This window comes from Malaclemys terrapin, chromosome 4 (assembly GCF_027887155.1).
Source record: "Malaclemys terrapin pileata isolate rMalTer1 chromosome 4, rMalTer1.hap1, whole genome shotgun sequence".
NCBI classification, from domain to species: Eukaryota; Metazoa; Chordata; order Testudines; family Emydidae; genus Malaclemys; species Malaclemys terrapin.
In genome coordinates, this window is record NC_071508.1 from 21,897,677 (window position 1) to 21,919,960 (window position 22,284).

Below are 22,284 nucleotides of genomic sequence, written 5' to 3' on the forward strand. Positions count from 1 at the left end.
TTTTTTTCCCCCTTAGGCTTTTGAGTTGGCACACAAAGTACAATGCAGTCACATGGCAACCAAAACATTGTTTCTAGGCTTGATTTCTTTCTGCCACAGCGCATATCATGGTAACTTTTAGCTGAACGGGCTGCAGTTTGCTAGTGTAAAACAAAACGTGAGTTTTCCTAAAGTGTGTGCATCTGTTTCTGCTGGGGGTTTTTAAGTATTCAAAACATGAGCCTCTAAAAATCTTTATAGCACGTGGAAAGGATTTTGTAATGATCCCATATGAGGTTTTGTTGATCATAAAGCCATTGTTAAACAAAATAGCTTACTGATGTTCACTGGTATCCTTTTTCTAGGATGCCACTTGGGATTTCTTGTTGACAAAACTGTGTGTTTATACAGTACATCTGTTGTGCTATGGGAAGTGTATATTCTGTGGCTTTTGAATTATGGATTGGAAATCTGCATTCTTAGAGACCAAGCGACTAGTAGTGGAGGCCTTTATTCAGTAGATCCAATTGCAGTTAGTTTCTCTATGAAATTCTTTAAACTGGGAAGGAGGAGGTCCCCACATTCAGGACTGAGAGCTCATTCTGCTGCCAGTGAAACTCTGCCTTGCTCTGAATGCAGAGCTGTGAGGGGCTTGGTTTGATTTGTGATTTGAATTGTTGTCTACCCAGGTCACAGCAGAGACAAGCTTGCTGACGTTCAAGCCACAGGTTGGAGAGATCCTTAGCTAGGTATATAGCCAATTCATTGTAAGGTACTTAACAGCAGTGTGCTTGTCAAAAATTATTTGCCCTTCTTGCAATAAGCTCTTAAAATCTTGGAAGTCGTGGAAGAGCAGTAACAACTTCCAGAGTTAAGGATTAGCAGAGATGTCTGTTTAAGAGCTGATTTTTTTTTTTCCTCAAAAAGCTCTAAAATGCACCAGTAGATTACTTTGAAAATTCCTGTGCCACATCAGGATTCTGGCTAGAGTTAGTGCTGCAAATTGGGGGCCTTTGGGTCAAGGGACTATGAAATACACCTCCTTCAATGACTTGATTGTGACGTGGGTCTATGTGGCACTGCTGAGAGCAAGAAACAGATTGCAAGGCAGAGGGTGGGAGGCTGGAAGAGCATGTCCGTTTCAAGACCACTTTTCAAAATGCTGTAAAACTTACAGGTGCATGAAAAGTGGCTGGGAATGTGGTATGCCACTTGAGGGCCTGTAGAACAGTTTGTGGGATGAACTTGAGGCCGTTTGGTTAGGCATGTTCCTGAGGTACTGCATCTCCCAACCCCCTTCAAATCGTTTTGTCAGTGAGATACTGAACCACATGCTGTACCAGTAACAGATGTCTGGAAGTTAATTGCTGGTGGTACAGTAAGGGAAGGGCAAGAGGCCTGCCGTGAATCATAATGTGTCTCTAGATACTGCGTTGTGCCCGTGTGTCACGTTTTCTGGGCTCCTGAGTAGCGATAACTGAGTGGGGTGGCTTTATTATGTGGAAAGTATCACCTTAGTTCTGCATGTTCTGGCTTGCCAATGTTTGTGTTTTGGCAACTATCACGTTCTTGAGGAGACCAGGGCAGTGCTGGAACTCCATGTTAACAAAGCTTTTCTAGGTGTGATGGGGATGGTTTGTGGAGATTTGCACCTTGTCTCTTGTGTGCATTTGGCCCAGGTTGTGAGAGCATGAAAGCTGTTACCACCTGGTGACTGACATGAGATCCAAGTCAAATGAGTGTGTGGATTTACTGTAGTTCTAGTAGATGCCAACAGAACAGTTGGCATTAATTGATATTCTTGTTGGCATTAGCGTCTTTGAGGGAGATTTATTGTCTGATGATTTGAGCAAAGAACTGGGAGTCAGGGCTCTTGGGTTCTATTCTGAGCCCTGCCACTGAATCACTGTATGACCTTGGACCAAGGCACTTAACAGCTCTGTGCCTCCATTTCCCCATCTCCAGAATGGGGATAATACCTAAGTCGCAGGGATGTTGTGTGAGGTTTTACCAAGCGCTCTGTGCTTCTGGAAGGTGTTGTAGAAATGCAAACTGTCAGGAACATACACAGCGATGAGAATGATGTTATGCGACTGTTCTGATTGCCAAAGCTGCTTTCGCAGGGACAAGTTAACAGAAGAGCTGAAACTTTGGTCAAACGAAACCTCCACCCCTGTTTAAAAACGGGGAAATCCCACTTCCCCAGACAGTGTTTGGAGAGAGACAGCAAGAAAACTGCCTTACCTTCAAGCTCCCTGAGAGGGGTTTTACACTAGTGCATATAACAAAATAGTTAAAAACCCTCTCAGGAAGTTTTGTAATTGACTATGTCCATATCCTTATGGCAAACATTAATGTGCTTTTTCTCTCCTGTGGTTTGAATGGAGACTAAGTGAACACTGTGGTTTTGTTCTAACAATTTCAGTCTGTACATTCCCTGGCCCCACTAAATCATCTTTCTTTGGGTACAGGCATAATCAATCCGTGTCAGCAGAGCCCTGAGAATGATGTTTAACTGCTGCTGCTGCACAGGATATTTTGGTAGGGTCTACAAAATCAGCAACCTTTTTTTTTTTTTTTTGATGAGATGAGTGTAATCTCAATAAAATCTACAGTCTGATTTCCTCATTTGCTAATGAGTGCACAGGATCTAAAATTGGGGCATATATGGAGGAAGAGAAAAGAAATAGCCTTACCTTACAGGATTTTGTTAGGCCACACAGCAATGGTAACTGTTAGGGCAAATGTCTTTGGGACTTGCTGGCGAGTGGATAAAATTGCCTGGTTTGCTCATGTAACTGATGGAACCAGTTCAGCAAGGTCAAAAATACACAGTCTAAAAGCTCTTAAAATGGTGACTGTCTAGTTCACAAGCCCAAGTTTTTATTGGGCTGTTATGGGGCCTGATCCTGAGAATCGCTGTCCATCTACAGTCATAGGGAAATGCCGGTACTCAACACCCTCAGGAACAAGCATGTGTTTAGAGAGGAAGAATGGGAGTCAGGACTCCTCCTGTGTTCTATTCCCGGCTCTGCTACTTTGGCCTAGTCTCTTGTCTGCAGCTCAGTTTTCCCCCATCTGCAAAATGGGGTTAATGTGGAGCTAAGATCTCTTTGAGATGCTTGGATGAGAGGGTCCGGAAATGCAGAGTGCAATTGCTATTGCCTAGCACTTGCTGTGGCTGAGTTAGAACTGTGGTACCTCACATGGCAGTTTTTCCACTCGCCACTTCCCAGCTTTTCCATTCAACTTGCTGCGCTTGTCATGCTCTGAATCCCCTGTTTGCCTCAAGAAATGTTGCGGCTTTGCTTACTAACGCCTCTGTGTCTTGTTCTATAATTACTGATCTTGAAACCAGATCCTTCCGCAGGGTCCGTTCAGATCTGTGAGGACAAGAGGATTGTAAGCAAGCCAATGCCTTGGAATAACACATAAGGGGCCTGCAGGAACTTCAGAAAGTTTTGTTTGGTTCAAAATATCAGTTTTGTTGTATTCCTGGAGCCCCTTAGAGCCGCCTCTTCCTTTCACCTCTCCCAAGACTTTAGGGAGAGGCAGGCATATGGTCCTCAGCAGGTCTCATTGTTGCCCTCTCAGAGAGGACTATAGCTTAAAGTATGGCTGCTAAAATTTGTAAAGCACTTTGAATATGTGAAACGCACCATAAATGTGAAATCTCATTATAATTGGGGCTGGGGATTCATGTGGCTAGGTGAGGGAGAGGCAGAGGCTTGCCTTTGTCTAGTGGTCTAAGCAGAGGGCTGGGAACCAGCAACCCGTGAATTCTAATCCTATTTCTGACACTAACACCTTCTGTAGCCTCCACAGGCAAATCACTGAAGGTTTCTGTATCATGGTCCCCCCGCCCCCTTCTTAGGAGTGAGGGGAGGGCTCATTTACGTTTGCAAAGTGCTACGTATAAAGTTGTGAATGTATTATTCTTACGGGTGTTGTAAAACTGCTATCACTGGGAGCTCTGTGGGATGCTAGCCCTGTGACAGTGAGCTCAGTCCCATATTGCCTAAGTTGTCATCGAGTCCAGCGGGGAGGGCATGTTGCTTTTTTTTGACTCACTGACTAACACTGTTGGTCATACGCAGTGTGGGGTGTACGTCAGTTTGTGAACAGACGCTGTAGAGAAATTCTCTGCCTCGCTGCTAGCGCTGTAGTTGGTCGAACGAATAGGAAGCACTGGAGAGACTGTGCTACCAACTGGATCACTTGGCTGCCTGTGCATTCCGGCACCTCTAACTAGACAGGAGCTCCCTGACCATGCCATGGAATTACTAGGGGACTGTTCCATCAGCACAGTTAATTAAAGATCTTCTACAGCATTGATATTTCTCTTTATTTTCAAACACTGTTAAGAACCCTGGTGCCTCTAGTCCAGGGGTTCTCAACCTTTTTCTCTCTGAGGCTCCCCTCGACATGCTATAAAAACTCCAGGGCCCAGAGGGGCCTCGGGGCAGGGGCCTTGGACATAGACGTAGTTTGACTTCTATTGGGGGGCGGGGGGCAGGGGCCAGCGGGACTTGAGCCACCTCCAGATGGTGGGGTCCAGAGAGAAAGTACCATCTCCACTTCCTGACTCACCTCAGCAGGCCACCCAGCCCGTCTGTGTTGGGGCGGAGGGGAGAGGAGGCGCGCAACCAAAAATTATAACTCAAAGGTGCTTAGCTCAAAAAGTTTGAAAACAGCTTAGGGTGCAGGGAGGGGGTAGTTAGGGGCTGTGTGCAGTCACGGGTGTAGCTCAGGGTGTAGGGAGAGGGTTATTAAGGGCTGTGCGCTGGGAGGATTCCCCTGCGGTCCCTGTTCCCGGAGGGGCCTGCCAGCCACCGAGCTGGATCTCCCAACCCAAAGGGATTCTTACCAGCTGCCTCTGCGGGAGCAAAGGGGGCCGGGAGCTGAGGAGCAGCTTCAACCTTGGGCACCAGCAGGAGAGGAGGGAACACTGCTGCTGTCTGCTCCATGGCACCAGCCAGATCAGCAGCTGCCCAGCTCCGACCTGGCCAGGGGACAGGGAGAGGAGATGGCGGGGTGGAGCTGTCCCCGGGACTGCCGTGATCTTGCGATGGAGTTTTGGTAGGGGGGATGCCCCCATGTCCCCAACGCTGTCCATGGGCACAGGGCTTCTGCCCCACAGGGAGTACCAGTCTTGGGGCTTCAGCCCCGTGGGGGGCACCGGAAATCGGGGCTTCAGCCGCAGGGCCCTGTGGCCCCATTGAAAGGGCTTGTGGACCCCTAGGGGGCTGTGGATCCCCGGTTGAGAACCGCTGCTCCAGTCGAACACCTCTTCTTGGCAATGTCTCTCTTATTCTGGATATTCTGTCTCTGTTCCGCTGAGACAGAACTGCCCAAACTTTCCCTCCCGCCCCTTTCGCGCTGACTGCTCGTGTGGCCACGCTCCTCATTGTGAGCAATGTTGTCGAGCACAAATACAAGCAGCAGCGAGGCTACTATTGAAATTGTATAACTGCTAATAGTGGCCCAAGCAACGCTCTACTCTGTGTTTGTAAAGAGGGAGGAGACTGTGTTGCTGTCTAGTGGATCAAAGGACAGGGAGCGGGGACTCCTGGATTCTATTCTTGTGACCGCACTCGCTTTCTTCTTGCCTTTGGGCAAGTCCCATAGCTACCCTGTGTGTAATATGGGAATAAACAATAACATTTGGAAACTATTTACCCCCTTGCATTTTCAAAACTATGCCACTATTAACTAACCCTCCCCTCTCCCCAGTGGAGCAGCGAGCGTTATCCTCACTCTTCACACACACAAGTGAAGTGAAGTGACTTGCTTCTGAGCCCATGCAGTAGGAGGTTGGATAAGAACTTGGAAGTGCTGGATTTCTCACTCTTTGCTTGCTCCATTCACCCGAAATGCCTCTTTGTACCACTCTGTGTAACAGGGGTGTTGTGAAGCTCAGTTTATTATTGGAATTGAGTTCCTGGGATGGAAAGTGTTTCGAGATGGACAAGGGGAAATACTAGACTTTTCTAGTAATTACCCTCTCAAGATCTCGCAGTACTTTATACTCCTACATTACCCTTCCCTAGGGTTAATTTATTATGATTTCACAATTGTAACGGGGACTTCTAGCCTTGGCTGTACTGAGGGAATGCTTGGACTGCCAAGGCTCTTTTAACCACAAGGCAAAAAAGTAACTTCTGGCAAGCAGTGCAGTGGAATGTGTTTCTCCTGTCTGGGATCGTGGGTCCAAGAAGTCTTCTCTCACCTCCTGCCAGTCCAGGAAACTCATTCAAGAGAAGAGAGCAAAGAGCCCTCTCAGGAACCTGTCCACTAGCTTCTCTCAGCCTGGAGGGAAATGTGATGTCAGGACCTTGGTGCCCACGTCAGTTCCACTGTGAAGGAGGAGAGGGTCCAGCGTATTTCACAACTTTTCAAAGAAGTCTTTCAGGAAGTGGGTGAATTTAAATAAAATAAAGCAAAACTTACATCAGATCTGTGACTCATTCTGGGTAGTAGCTGCTCTGACTGAGTGAGGAAAGCTGCCCGTGCCCCATCGTCAAATGTGTCTGAATAATTGGCAGTAACATGATCATTGCTGTGTAGGCAGATCCATGCTTCTTCCTGTCCAGGCTCGTGCTTCACGACAGCCAGATATAAACGTATCATAAAGCTGTACTGGGGAGAAGGTCAAAGAACTCGAGTGCACTTGTGGATGGAGAAGTGACTTTGCAGTTTCTTTGACCCCCCCAGTCTGTATGCGCTTGTGGCAGATTGCACTGGGGGTCGCCCTCTGCAGAGGAACAGGTTCGAACGCAAACTCACAGGCTCTTCTGAAACCCCTTCAACATCTGGGCATAAGTGTAGCAAAGTTAAGGAAAGAGTGAGAGCTCTGCTGCTGATTCTCTTCATTAGCTGAGCATGTGACAAATGCTGCATGTTTGTTTGTTTGTTTTTCCCTTTTTCTTTTTGCAGTAACATTAAAGGGAGACGGGCGTGGAGATTTCTGGCACGAGTCTCTCTTGTACACATAGTTGGATTTCTGCAGCAGCAGTGTTGTCTGGTGATTGGAGCAGGTGACTGCGCATTGGGAGCTGGGGTTCGAATCTCAGCTGTTAGCATGTGGTGTAAACTCCAGAAAAAGCTTGGAGCAGGGAGTTGGGAATTTCCTGAGTTCTAGCTCTGCCACTTACTCAGACTTGGGCAAGTCACGTGCGGTGATTTCTTTGGAAAGGTGCTGAGCACCCGTGGCACTCATTGAAATCAGTGAGAGTAGTGGATGCTTGAGGCCTTTGAACAACAGACCACTAACTTTCTGTGCACCGATCTGCCCATCTATAAGATGGGAATAATGCTGACCTATTTCCCAGAGTTCCCTGGTGAAACTCCCTTCCATAATGTTTGTAAATTGCTTTGAGATTCCCTCAAGAAAAAACACCATATGAATGTGAAGAATTATTTTTCTTGACGGGCTATGTTTGGACAGGGGGAGACATCAGCAGCTATTCCCTACCTCTTAAGTAGGGTTTTAACATACCTCCTCCTCGCATGTTATGCTGCCATTGGTAGGGTGGAGATGTCAGCAGTTCACAATGTTTGTGCTTGATGTACAACAAAGTTCATTGCAGATTTTCAGCGGCTTGTCATGTCCGGTCTGTTCTTTTAAATATCTGTGGTGTTACGAGCAAGAGAGAGCACCCAAAACTAGAATAACTTGGCGTTTACAACTTAAAATGTCCAAACAGATTCTTTTAAGGACTGAAAACTTGACATGCCAAGTAAGCTCCGTCTCTAGAGAGGGCTGTATAATGGAAATGCTGATGGAAGGAACAGTTCTAATGACTGCCACTCAAGTGCCCTCTGTTGCAATGTGCAACCTGCATGCCAGTGACTTCCAAATAGGTGAAAGGGGTGACGCATGCTAGACTCTGCTGAGAATTCATTAGATAACGAAGGTGGTGTTCTGGGCTTTCAGGACTGAAAGCCAACATACAGCAGTTTTGTGTTTGTCCATGCAGTTTTTTGCACCTTAGTTACCTCTCCTGAGTCACCCTGTTAGCTTAAGGGAGTTTATTAGGCTTTTACAACTCCGTGTGCAGAGAGGCAGTACATGTTAGCATGGTGTAAAGGGCTTATCAGCCTGGGATAGGCATCTTATTCCATGGACTTCAAATCATCATTAACGAGTGCCAGCCAAACCCTTTTTATTCCACCATACGCCATTATGGACTCGGTACGTGCCATGTGTTGCAGAAACAACCGTCTTATAAACATTTCAGAAAAACCAAATCACACACTACGTGTGTTATTGTCTTATCCTAGCGCCTCGGAGCCCCAGTCCTGGGCCAAGGCCCCACTGTTCTTGGTTGTGTGCAGACAGAGGCGGCCTCTGCCCCCCAAAGAGCTTACAATCTAAGTACACATGAGCTCCTTATGACCCTGTGTGGGATCTTGCTAATGGGTTTTGTTTGATTCAAATGAACACAAGTGCCAGCACTGGTTGGCTTCTGTTTTAAACACGGATTCATCATGTAACTCCTGGGTTGCTCCTTAGTGTCACGGAAGGAAATCTCTGCTGGAGAAGGGGGGCTTTCCTGCTAGCTCTGCTACCCTGCAGGAGGAGGTTTGGGTCTGACGTTGTCACTGGGCTGTGGCTGGAGCCCCACATCCGTGGGGAATGGGGATAAGGAGGGACCTGGACTCTGACATGGAAAGCAGTAACGGTGACTTGCCAGGCATTGCATCTAACATACGTATGCGTTCTGTAAATGTTTGAATTAAAATAAATGCATACACCATCAGGCTTGTCCTCCTGGATGGAAACTCATTTGTGTTGGGGTCTGCCTCAGTGGGTGCAGAGAAATTGTTAAGTTCATCAGCAACAAAACGGTATTGGGAGGACTTCGGTCATTAATTGTCTTTTAAATTTTCAGATGACGATGTTATTACAAGCCCTTCCTTACCCCCATTGCTATGTCCGCCGACCCTCTAGCTTCCAGCACTTTGTGTGTACGTGCCTGTATGCATGTACCTTTCTCATGGTGACTTGCAGCTGATGCGTTGGTTTAATGTTGGAGCGAAACTGGGACGTCATTCCATTCTTCCTCCTACGCTAGGACACAAGTGACATGGGCACTTCCTCATTGAACTTCCAGCTATTGTGAACCTAGCCACAAGATCTAGATGCTAATGAACTGGGACCAGCCTTAAGCCCATGTTTGTGAGCTGCAGTTACTAACTACCGGGGTGAGAACTTAGTCTAGTTTCAAGTCAATGGCAGTTTTGCCGTTCACTTCAGCGGGGTCAGGATTTCACCCTGGGTCTTGGAAACTGCTTTCTCTATGTTGGAGCCCCCTCAGACCTTTCTGAATAGCTTATTGCTCTGTGGTGGTGGAGTCCCCCTTTGATGGGTGGCCAGCTGTGCATCAGTGTCTGTTCCCCATGTTCCATGCCCTAGGCTGTCTTTGTGCACATTTACTCTCCCGTTAGCTGGCTCTGTTCCCTGTTCTTTGTTTCTTTCCTTGGTTTGCCCTCTGATTTACCCTTTTGTCTTGTGCCTCCCTCTCCTTGCTTTGTACTGTTTTGTGGTGGCGTGGGGGGGGGGGGGGTCGGTCCATGGGTGAGTTTGCATGTGCTATTGCACCTTAGTTGAGACTCGCTGGAGCAGAGGAGAGACGCTTGGGCCAGTAGGCTTGTACCTGAGCCCACAGCCTTGTACAAATAGGAGGTGCTCCTGTAGCTGAGTGCTTCAGGGGCTGCTGTGAAAGCGGGGAGAGAGGGTGATCCACCTGCTGCTTTAATTACAGCTACAGGAGCATATTTGAATTGGGGGGGGGCGTGGCAGATCAGGGGTCATGTGACTTTCTCACCCTTTGCAATTTTAACTGGGTTTGTGCGGCCCGCCACCTCATCCCACAGGCTAAGAAGCAGCTTTGAGAGGAGTCTGATTCCCCAGAGAGGCTCAGGGAAGATTAGGAAGTAGTCTTGAGTTGAAGGCTCCTTGGAGACTGTGCGGCCTTCTCATAACCCCCACCCCCCATTTTAGTACTGTGCCCTTGTGTAGTTGTTTATGTAAAATGGGTTTGTTCTGATAGAGGGGAATCTTCCCCCGACTATGCCATACCCACCTCCCGGGCCTAGAATCCCCATCTGCTGGTTGTGATACTGCAATGGGTGCATATTAGGGCTCCGCCCTTGTCATCCTCCCACCCCCAAGTTCTTTCCGGTTGTGTTCTGCGTGCTCAGAAGCTAGATGGACACTAGCGTGACTGGGTGTCAGTTGTATGTAACTTTCTCCCTGGCTTTAATCCTTTCCCCCAGGAATAAACAAGTCCAAGAGATCTGGTCAGGGGATGACTGGGCTGTTACAGGTTCCCTAGTTAGCTGGGGCAGTGAAAAGCGCGATAAAGTATCAGTGTTGCAGAAGTGAGCTGTTGGTGTGGCACTCGTCTCCTCTATCCAGGCAGGGAAGTGGAAGAGAGGACCGGTTTCTGTGTTGCACTGAGCCAGGTAAAACTTCCTCAAAGCCTGAAGTTAAAATTGCAGTTCTTGGAGAGACTAACTTATGCTGGAAAGAAGCTGGAAGATGTGCGGGGGTAACTGGATTTTATTTGCTGAAAGTCTTTGTAATCCTAAATCAACAGTCCTATCTGCCAACACCATCCTTTGTGCTTTGAAGAGATTTCGTTCTGATTGTCCTATTGCCTTGGGACCATCTACATAAAGCATCTTTGGAGATGGAGACAATTGTCATCAGCTTGCTGGGTATTAAGGCCGCAAATTAACTTTCGGGTGTGTGGTGGAAGATTCCAGTGCTGAGAGAAATCGAGAAGCTTGCTACTTTTCTCGATTAATTTAAGCAGACTTTGGCATCTTTTGCATGGCACTTCAAACCCTATGTCTGAACCTTTCAAACTGGAGTGCCTAAAGTTAGGCGTCTAAATCTGTATGTAGGTACCTAAATAAAAGTGACCTGAGTTTTCAGAGATGCCGAGCACCTGCACTGGGACTCATGGCTGCTCAGTGCCTCTGAAAGTCAGGTGACTTATTTGGGTGTTCTACGTAAGGTACCTGCATCTGGGGAAAAATTGGGCTGTGATTCCGTAAAGCTGGCTGGAGAGGCAATTGAAAGGGGAGTGGTGGTTTGTATAGTAGTGCTTAGGGACCTTGATTGGGATTGGGGCGCCGCTGTGTTAGGGGCTGTGCAAACATAGAAAATGACCGTCCCTGCTCCAAAGAATTTACCTCAAGTTTTCTGTTGCTCAAAGAAGTGAGAACTCTGTGGATTTTACCCCTTCCCATGGAAGGTTATTCCATGGAAGGGGTAAAAGATCTCGCCATTGGGGAGCTTTCCTGGTGTTCTGCCTAACTCTGGCATCAAGGGCCCTTGTTGGCTCTTAAGATTAGGCCCTGTTTAATCAACACCACATACCAAATGTGAATCGTCTGAGCAGGGCAAACGCTGGGCACCTGTGCAGTGTGGAGGCAGCTTTTGAAGCATCATACGTTTGTTTCTTAAGCCACTTGTGGCAAACACGCTTAAATATTTTAATGAAGCAGCCTCTTCCTTAACGGCTTGGATACTGTGGCTTCTACTTAGTGTTGGGGAATGTGTCCCACTGGTGGCCCTCTGACCATGGGACAGGTACAGTATAGGCAGCAGCACAACAAGCTGCCCATGCTAGCACATGACCTCTGGTTTTTGTGGCCCCATCTCTAGAGACGAAAGGGGACTTCAGCCACCTAAGCTGTGTGATGTGGGCACAATCCCCTGGGAACTATGTAATCCAAGTCTTTCTTTATCCTCATCACCCCCCTGTGAGGCAGGGCAGTACTATTATCCGAGTTGTACAGATGGGGAACTGAGGCTCAAAGACACTAAGGGTATGTCTACACTGCAGCAAAACACCCAGGGCTGGCCCACGTCAGCTGACTTGGGCTCAGGCTGCAGAGGTATAAAATTGCAGCGTAGACGTTTGGGTTGGAGCCTGAGCCCGGGGACCCCACCACGGAGGAGGGGCAGCCTGAGTCAGCTGACGTGGGCCAGCCACGGGTGTGGTGTTGCAGTGTAGACGTAGACCCTAAGAGGGACTTGCCCAAGGTCACAAAGGGAGTCTGTGGTGGAGCAGGGAATTAAACCAGGGTCCCCGGAGTCCCAACCAGTAGGCCAATCTTCTCTATCACTAGCCTGAGCCTCGCCAGCTCACTTCATAGAGGCCACCAAGCAGCCAGTCCCCCACTAACCGCACAGCCACGTAGAAGTCGTTTTTTCTATGTTGTTGTGCTCTGTGCGCCGATCATTCAAAACATTTCACAGCTCTCACTCTAGTTTTGTGCCCCTGCGCCCCTCCACTTCCGTCACTTTATATTGATTGCTTCTCTGTTAACAGCTGCTTTCCTACTTACCGCGTTCGGTTTCCTTTGGATGCTGTTTGGCTTTACTTTCAGCCAGTGAAATTGCCGAGGTTCTTAAGTGCGTCCTCTTTCCAGTAAGAAATTAATCCCTATTTTTATCTCCCTCGGTAATTGTTTAGAATGCAGGGAAATGATGACGAGAAAATACAGGAATATAAATAATTCTGTGGCACTTCCACTGATCAGGTTAAAGAGCTCCTGGCTTTTGCTGATGGGCTATAATAATATCAGAATATTATTACATAGCACTCATATAGGCATTCTCTGTATGGATCTCAAAGCACTCTTCAGGGGTGGGGTCAGGAACGTTGGACCCATTTTACAGATTGGGGATATGAGGCATAGAGAAGGGAAGTGACTTCCCAAGGTCACACAGCAGATTATTGGCAGAGCAGGGCCTAGAAACCAGGTTGTCTTAGAGCACTAAGCACATTACTGGGAGTAATTTACAACTTCCCCATACGTTTCACCTCTAGACTGGCCATTCATATCCAGCCCCGACTGATAATGACCAAAAATTCTCAGCTCATCAGTGGCCTTTATGAAAATGGTTTCATGGGTCTCAGCAGCCGGGTCCATATTACAAAAGCTGCCATTGCAACTGGCATTAATTGGCGGCAGAGAGACCAAGAACAGCATGGGCTGTGGAGACTGATCTATCCTCAAACCTAAAGAGATGGTGTCCCTCCAAGATGCGAAGTCCTGTAGGGAAGCAATGTGGGGTGAAGCTTGTAATATCGTTCTCTCTACGTTTCCTGGGCTGTGGTTAAACAGTAGACTTCAGACTTGTCAGTTCAACCCCTTTCACTATCTTAACATTCACCCCCCAAAACCTCCAGGAATTTGGCCTGTGTTGCTCTAGGCAAAACTGGCCCACTTAAAGCAATGGGTGAAGACGATGCTGTCCCTGATTCAGAGTCTAGGCAACGCCTACCCAGAGCAGCCAGCTATCAGTCCTGTGCAATATTATTTTACTGACTGCCAAAAGGTGTGAATTACTGCATACCTAAAACCCATCTGGAGAAATGTTGCAGTGTTATTCCAATGGCAATATATCGTGAAGATGATGAAGCTAATGGGAACTACATAGACATTCGGTTTAAAATAAATCCTCTATGCTTGCCCTCCCAGATGGGTCCCAGAGACAAAAGGTAGCTAATCAGAGGTTGAACAATATGCTTGTGTGTGGGTTCCACTGTAGATTATTTGCTTCTCCTACACGGACTTTTCCTCCCATCTCCCCACCAGATGATCCAGGCAACAGGATTTTCCTGAAGCTTCTGCATTCATTTATAGATAGATTTTGGGGGGAGGAGGGGTGTGTGGGTGTGGAGAGAGATATTTATTAAATAAAAATTAAAAAAATTCAGCTCCTTACACACAAACTACGGTGAATAGTTTTCCCTCCGCATGTACCACATCCTACCAGGCGGGTGTGCCAACAATAACACCACATGTGAATGGTCCCTCAGTATTCTTGAGGAGGCACTGAAAGGGAGCTCTCGGCACTTGTTTAAGACCATACAGTATTCTGTCTCTCTGCCTGGCTCCATTGGAAACGAAAACGGGGTAGTTATGCTTACCAGGAGTCTGGAATGTACCTTCCCCAGACGCTTGAAATGTATTGGTGCATAGTGCTAAATCCCTGGGGAGAGAGAGTTCAGACTTTGCAATCAAAGCACTCCTGCCTTCAGCATCTTGCAATTCCTAGATTAGGGGAACTCTCTCGCTGAACAGGGACTCGTAGGGCTGGGACTCCTGCCTGTGCTCCAAGTGCTGGCTCTCTATGTAATTCAGGCATAGAGCTTGATGTGCATTTGCCTTCATGCTCTAGTTTGACTTGTGATCTTTCAACACCATCTTGGGCTTCCTCTGTCTCACAGAACTTTCTCCTTGCACGTGAGCTGTGACCTGCCCCGTGCTGTGAGCTCCCATGTAAATAAAAGGAGCTGGATGCAACACAAGTGCACCAGCAGTGGAAGAAGGGTAGTGTGCATGGACATAGGCACATCTCCCAGGAATGTGGGATCCAGTGAGCTAAGAGGACTAGCAGAGGGGGGATGAGGACGGGACTGTCTTGTTTCCTTACTCCAAATGAATAATATTCCCAAGGCAATGATAGCATGGACCATATACAGCATGGGCAGCGTCAGGGCAAGTTTGCTTCTACTGCCCTGCCAGTGTGTCTAATTGTGCTCTGGGAGGGTCACCACTGTGGGGAAGGGGAGGTTCAGGCTCAATGGTCTGTCTAGTCCTTGGCTTCTCTGCCAAGGTCTCGGCAAGGGGGGGCTGATTAGTGCCAATTCCAGTGATGGGCTTTTGTGGTATGGCCACGTAGGACCTGGGCTGAGATCCACCAACTCACTTCCCACAGGCCACCCCGCTGCCAGCAGATGACAGCCTGCTTTCGGGGCTTGTCTGTGCACAGGAGTAGCACTGGTTTAACTTGAATGGGTTTAAAAATCAATGTAGTTCAAGTGATGCAAAGCCCTCTGGGGACACTCTTTCATGGATGTAGATGGTTCTATGGTTTAACTTATGCATGTGAAGTTACCCACTCAGGCCAATCTGAGGTAAGGTTTCGATTGACTTGGGAGAGTCCACATCCTGAGTCGCACCGGTGTAACGCAATCGGTTTGACAATGACACCTTAGCTGAAGCGGTGCAACTTTGCATGTAGACCAGGCCTCTGTGGGTGTGCCTACGCTGCAATAAGAAACCGGTGACACTGAGTCGCCGAATGCGGGTCAATTGACTCACTGTGTAGCCGCTCGGGCTAGAGCCCGGGCTCTGGGACCCTGCCCCCTCATTGGGTCCCAGAGCCCAAGCTCCAGCCCCACAGCCCAAGTCAGTTGTCCCAGGCTAGCCATGGCCCTTGCATGGGGCTTTGATTGCAATGTAGACGTACCCTGTCAATGCTGACCTGGGCTGGAGGATGAACGCGTTTGGGATACGGAGCCTATGTCCTGAACCGTCAGGGCTTGAGTCCGTTTTGACTTTGAGACCTAGCACTTGACAAGAGGTGGGGAGTGGTGTTTGTGCACAGCTGTTAAAAACCTGCCTAGCCAAGGGGGCGAAGTACCTAAACCTTAGCTACCGGGCTGGCGGTGGAAGAGGTACCTGAGGTACGGATGATGCACGACTTACTCTTTTGTATAACTTTGACTATGAGATTCGTGTGGCTAAAGGAAATCTTAGCCCTTGCCCCAGTGTGTCTTGGAGGAGATGGGGGCGTCAGAGGGAAGGGGAGGCAAGGAGCTAGTTTGCTAATCCTCCCAAAGGAAGACCGGGATTAAGACACTAGCTGGACTGTACAGCAGATTTTGTCGCTATTACTCCTTGTGGTGGAGTGCGGCTCGGCAGCTGCATGGAGCAATAGGAAACTATTTAAATGACTGATTTTTGGCAGAGCAAGGGGGGCCAGTTACAACATAAATGAATAAAAAGAAACATGCAGCAATAGCAATGCTGTAACTTCTCGCAGCATGACTGAAACCGGTGTGATCCCAGAGGCCCACAGGAGGCTGTCATCCTAGCAAGTAGCCAGCAGAGAGACCTGCAGCGTCTAGCCAGCCACTGGGTTTAGTGCTATTGCATTCAGCCTTTGGCTGGCAGTGTCTGTTGCATGGGGCACTACATTTGTTTCCCTGACCCTCTCCTAGTAACCTCATTAAAGCTGTCAGCTTAGTGGGTGTGGAAGGATCAGACCTAATGAGTGGAATGTAATATGTTCAGACAGACCATGTGATTCAGTGGACGGGGCATGGGACTCCCAGCCCTGCCACTAGCTCCCTGTGTGACCATGGGCAAGTCACTGCATTTCTCCGTGCCTCAGTTTCACTCTCTGTTAAATGGGGTTCATGATACTGGCCTTCCCTTGTGAAGTGCTTTGAGAGCCTTGGAAGGAATGTGCAGTATAATCCAGAGTAGTGGTGACCTATTGTATGCCTTCCTATTCTCCTCTGGCCTCCTCTGTTTGCACCTGCCTGTACATATAAATGAACCAGGCAGTAGCTCCGGGTAATTCCTCCATCTTGGCTGCTGTCTCAGTCCCCGGCTTCAGCAATGTTGTTCTGGAAGGACCCAATGTGGTGACATGCCCAGCTTCTGCCCTGCAGCTTTGGATAGGATTCTGCAGAAACGTGGATTGCTCTGGCCTACTCTCGTGCCTGATTTGGGCAGACGTACAGACCAACAAATGTATAATTACGCTGAAGGCTTCTGGTTTACTTTCCCCTTTCTTCTCTCACCCTCATCACACTAATCATTTTTTCCAACGGAAGGTGGTTAGCTACAGCTCCTGAGCCACCAACCTTGTGACATCAGACCCTCCAACTCTGAGTTATAGTGGGACATCTCCATAGCATTCCTAGTACCTGCAGCTCTGCAAATGGAGGGACGGGGCCAGCATCTTGGGCTCTGGTCCCCTCTGCTGTGTTGCAGTGTGTTTTACCTCTGGGACATCACGCAGTCTGGATCCATGCGTCTATTGGGTTCTAAATGGGGACTGACCTAGACGACTTTGTGTGGATTTTAGAATGGAAAAAAATCAGCGGCTTTCTGAATGAACTACATGAAAATGGACTGTTTGTAATGGAAGCTGGTAAAAATTAGGGTCTGGAGAGAGAAGCATCTTTCTAAGGAGGAAGTAGGTGTCTTGGCCACAGCAATAACCTGCCAAAGGCCCCTGGCCCTGTTTCCTTTTCTAGATAGATAGGGAAGCCAGAGTGGGACTAGCAGGGTTGTAGTCCCTCTCTCTCCTCGGCTGCTGTGTAATAGAGTGCCAGTGGTGTAAAAGCTCCACACAAAAGCTGTTCTATTGCTGATGACCTCTGATGTTTCCCCATCTTTCCCATAGGCTAGCAGGAACAGCCCGGTAGGGGTCCATCTCCGGACAGACGCGGATGATGCCAGAGCTATGACAGGGGCTGCAGTCTTGGCACTGAGGGGTGATCAGTTATGGAACAGCTACAGAAGGAAGTACTTGAGGTCAAGAAGGAGGAAAAGGAAGAGGCAGTGATAGCCGCAGGTGAAACCTCAGACCCAAGCGGAGGACCAGATTGTTTGCTGCCTTCTAGCAGCTATACAGGTAAGTGGGAGGGGCACAGCTGGGCCTCAAGCAGGTGTATCCAATGAACAATGGATGTTGGCTTCACAGGGTGGAAACCAGTTTTCCAATGGAAAATGCCCACATAAAGAAACAAATCTTGCAGCGTGCAGGGGGGCCAGAATGGTACAGCCCTGTCAGGAGTAAGTTCCACAGCTCCAGGCTTTCGGCCGAGAGTGCTCGAACAAGAGGCTGAAAATGACCAGATGTTCGTATAACTAAGAATAGAATTTCCAGCTTAAAGTGAGAGGAATCTCGCCCTGTGCCACAACTTGTCTCGAGTAAGGAAGGAATTTTCTGCCCCATGGACAGTCATGTGAATGAAGTGCTGCAGGAAGCTTGCCTCCCTCTGAAGCAGCAGCTGTTGGCTCCTGCCAGATGTTCCAGACCCTGGTCTGTTCCTATATGCTGAGCTGCACAGGGACTTGCGTGTGAATGGAGTCTGTCTTGTTTTAATCTTTTTTTCTGAACTGATTCATTGGCAGCCAAGCTCCTGAAAGGCTTAATCATTTCACTAAAAAGAAGGTGATTCGTTCTGCTCAGCCATTCGCTGAGAGTCAGAAGACTAAAATTCAAGGGACGCTCAAGTAATTTTAGGCCCAGAATTTAGTGAGTGGGTTTTAGTCCGGGGAGGAAAAGCTTGCTGTGAAGCGAGTATTTTGTTGTTGCTTAAATCTTTCCCCTGCAGTCCTGAGGAGCCCAGCACAACAGCATCGGGCTAGTGCCTAAGAACTGGGGATATGGAATTTACCCATTGGGGTTCATTGTCCAGCCTGAATCCAGATGCCAAAAGGAAGAAAACAATGTAAATGAATGAAATTGTTACAATATGAAAACTCTTGTTTCCCATCAATAATGTGCAGAAGCCAGTAGCCTGACCCGTAGAGAGCTTCTGTCCTGGCTTCTGATGACCTGGAGAAGAGATGAGATCTTCTCTGTTCAGTCACTCTTCTGTAAGACTGTTAAATGTCCATGTGCATGCTGCACCAACCTAGAAACACTTTTTTTGTTTTGTTTTTGTTTTGTTTCCTCTTTGTATCCCTTTAGACCTCTCCCAGAGCTCTTCTCCATCCCTGTCGGACCAACTCCAGATGGGCTGCGAGGAGACATCCGCTGCAAGTCTGAATGTGGAATGCAGGGTCTGTGGGGATATAGCATCAGGATTTCATTACGGAGTGCATGCATGCGAGGGCTGCAAGGTACGGAGTGCATGCAGTAGACACTGTCCATTGGGCCCTTCTGTGATACCCTGGAGAACTAAAACTGAAACCCACTGAGTTCCTAATAGCCTGGGCTTCTGATCTTGCCCTTAAGTCTGTGGGGCTGTGGTGTTAATAGATCATGATTGTGGGGGAGTGGAAAGACAGACAGTAACAGAGAGGGCAGAGGCTCTGACTTGGGTGAGGCAGGAGCTGCCTTGGGGTCCTACATTGTGCAGGAGTTGAGCTCCGCAGGGCAAGTGCCTTCCCCAGCTGCGCAGCAACATAGCTCTGTTCTTCTCCCCGCATTGCATTTCACATAGCAAAACTCCGGGACCACCGGGCTTGCTTTTAAAGAGGCTCCTTGGCTGATCTCTGCCGCAAGCCAGCAGTGGACCTGTTTTCTTATTGCCCGGTGAGCATGCAGCCCTTGCTTGAACGTGGCTATAAAATTCCTTCCCCCACAGCAGATGCTGGAGGGGCTGCATTAGCCAGCGCCTGGGTGCTGCCAAACATTCCTCAGGGCTAGCAAATGCTGGAGTCAACAGCGAGGGAGTTGGGAAGTTAGAACTTGTTTGTTCGTCTCTTCCTGCTGGCCCTGTGTGGTATTGCAACCGCCTGGTTTCTCGACTTGTGTACATGACATCAAGGCCTTCCCTGGCTCTCGGCAATGCCTTCTGCATCATCCCCCTTGTGATAGAGGCTCTGTTTGTTCCAAGAGGACCGAGTGGAAAGTGGTCTCTTTGTTTGGCAGCTTCTCTGCTTGCTGCCGGTACCTCCTCTCCGCCCACAGTGAACCTTTAAGAGGGTCAGAAGAGCACGAAGCCGGGAGCACCGCAGGCAGTTTTTTGCAGGCATCAGCTGCTGCTGTTCTGAGGCACTGTTAGTAATGTTGTTTTCTCTCTCCTGGCTCCCTCTGCCACACACTCTTCCCCTCCACCCCCACCACAGGGTTTCTTCCGTCGGACGATCCGCATGAAGCTGGAGTATGAGAAGTGTGACCGGAACTGTAAAATCCAGAGGAAGAACCGGAACAAGTGCCAGCATTGTCGCTTCCAGAAATGCCTCTCGCTGGGCATGTCGCACAATGGTGAGGGGCGTGGGTGGCACTGGAAAGCCTTGGCGATTGTGCACGCAGTACCCAACGTTATCAGAAAGGAGTGGGGGCACCCAAATGAGACACCGCAGGGGGGCCTGGTTTCAAGAGGCCAGGTGCCTGGCACGTTCTGACAACTGGTGCCTCTTTAAAACATCTCAAGCTGAGTGCTCAAAATCACTAGTCCCTTGTGCAAACAGAAATTGTCCTGCCTGGCCAGACCTCAGCCAGATCTGCACAGCGGTGCAGACAGAGACAGTCTTATTCCTGAATGAAGCCACGCAGCTACAATGGTGCCTTCAAGTGACAACAGAGCGAAAGGGCATCCAGAGAAAAATAGCAAACAGTATTTTACCTTCCTGCAGCGCCTTTCACCACAAAGGCTGTGTATGCACAGTGCTGCAGTGCAGCCTCTTCTAGGGGGGAGCAGCAGCTGGGTGCACAGAATGCTGTACAAGTGGGGGTGAGGGGGAGGGAGTCAGGGAACCTTTGAAGGAGGGTGGGGGAACCACCAGAGCAAATCCTCTGCTCTCTCAAAATTCCCTGGGACACACAGGGCTTGATCCTTGTTTGCCTCAGCGATGCTGGATGTACTGGGAAGGGGCATGGGTGGGTGTAAGTGCTTTTCTGCCATATATCTATCCTGAGAGGGGCTGGAGGCCAGTTCAGGCCCAGGAGCAAATCAGAGCAGCTTCAAGGTTGCCCCCAACCACACCCCTAGCATGCCCACCATGTCAGAGGGGACCAGGAGTGGGGGGCAAAGAGCTATCTCTGCCCCCTTTACACCACTAAGGAGTTCTCCTATGCATAGGGACTCTTCACATCTCTGGAGCGGCACAAAGGGAATGGTGCGTAGGCCAGGATGTGGTTCAGAGTTGACTCAGAGCAGAGAGGACCCATACAATACTCTGTACGCGACTCACTTTATCCTAAGGGCTGAATTGTCTCTGGATTCAGGCCTATAGCTCTGGGCGTCTAGTTTGTTCCAAACCCAGTGCTTTGCCTCAACTTTCCCCTCGGTCTCATTCGTCCATAGCAGCACGGGCTCTGGGCCAAGTGCCAAGCAACTACCTCTGATTGCTGTTTGTTCCTGGAATGTGTAGTGTGCATAGGAACGGACAGCGCAGATGGCTCTTGTGCTTTTATCCAAAACACACTAGTTTTAAAGCCGAACAATCCTCTTATTGAACGAAGAGCGGTGCCTGGCCGAGGAGCGGGTCTCTGTCTCTTGAGGGCCCCAATTACCGCAGTGGAGAGCTCGCACTGTAGATCTAAACTGAGTCTTCATTGGAACATGAGGTTATAATGACCTCACACTGATGCACTAGGGCAGTGCTTAGCCTGGAGGAGCTCTGCACCATGGTGCCTTGGTGATTCTGTCGCACTGAAGGCTTTAAACCAGAGGTTCTCATGGAAGCTAGGGTCCTGTACACGCAGGGTACTTACTGTCAGGAGCTGGTCATTGATGCCAGTGCAGATGTGTGTGTCCTCTCAGCAGCATCTCTAGCCCCTTGTGGTTTCTCCCAGGACTTGTTGATCATGCCCGCTTTGTTATGTAACAGCAATTCGTTTTGGCCGCATGCCAGAAGCAGAGAAGAGGAAGCTGGTAGCGGGTCTGACGGCGAGCGAGATCAGCTGCCAGAACCCACAGGTGGCTGACCTGAAAGCTTTCTCCAAGCACATCTACGACGCCTATCTGAAAAACTTCAACATGACCAAAAAGAAGGCAAGAGGCATCCTCACTGGGAAGACCGGCAGCACCCCGGTGAGTGCTCCTCGCAGGTGGGCTGACCAGAGGGCTAATAACAGCGCTAAGCACTGGTCTTTATTTCCAGGGCAGGGCATGTTGCTAGGGAAAGAAAAGGTTAAAGAATATTTAGATAAGTTACATGTATTCACGTCAGCAGGATCTGAACTTCACACTTGAAGCAATCTCAGAACCATTAGCAATTGTCTTTGAACTCATGAAGGATGGGTGAGGACTGCAGATGGGCAAACATAGTATCTATCGTTAAAAAGGGGAACAAAGAGGACCCTGGAAACTATAGAGCAGTCAGCCTAACTTTGATATTTGGAACAAATTATGAAACAATCAGTTTGTAAGCACCTAGCGGTTAATAGGGTTATAAGTAATAGCCAGCAGAGATTTGTCAAGAACAAATCATGCCAAACCAACTAATTTCCTTCTTTGACAGGGTTATTGGCCTAGTAGATGGGGAAAATCTGTAGACATGTGATATCTTGATTTTTAGTAAGGCTTTTGATGCAGTCCCGTGTCACATTCTCATAAGGAAACAAGAGAAACCTGGTCTAGATCAGTGGTTCTCAACCAGGGGTATGCAGAGGTCTTCCAGAGGGTATGTGTGGGCCAGCTTACCTGTATTAGATTAATTGTTTTGTTCTGCTTTATTATATTTAGTAGTAATGCAAGGAACCTACAGGCTTTTATCCTGTACGATTTGGCTTTAGTAAATGGTATGAGGCTTGAGGCCTATAACCTTTGGCATAGATGAACTTAAATAACTCAT

At 48.6% G+C, this 22,284-nt stretch overlaps 1 protein-coding gene across 7 annotated transcripts in view; it reads left to right on the forward strand.

Annotated features, from left to right (window-relative positions):
* Positions 1-22,284, forward strand: part of PPARD (peroxisome proliferator activated receptor delta) — a 48,126-nt gene that overhangs the window by 8,786 nt on the left and 17,056 nt on the right. For 6 of the 7 annotated variants that reach the window (XR_008444774.1, XR_008444775.1, XR_008444776.1 and 3 more), the window contains exons 2-5: positions 17,213-17,443; positions 18,509-18,660; positions 19,612-19,750; positions 21,319-21,521. Coding sequence is in view for 4 of the 7 variants with exons in the window: in XM_054026681.1 (XP_053882656.1) it covers positions 17,314-17,443; positions 18,509-18,660; positions 19,612-19,750; positions 21,319-21,521 (624 nt within the window). In the remaining 3 variants the exon portion in view is untranslated. Of the gene's footprint in view, positions 1-689; positions 752-17,212; positions 17,444-18,508; positions 18,661-19,611; positions 19,751-21,318; positions 21,522-22,284 lie in introns of those variants that run through there. The other variant, XM_054026682.1, reaches the window with a different exon arrangement.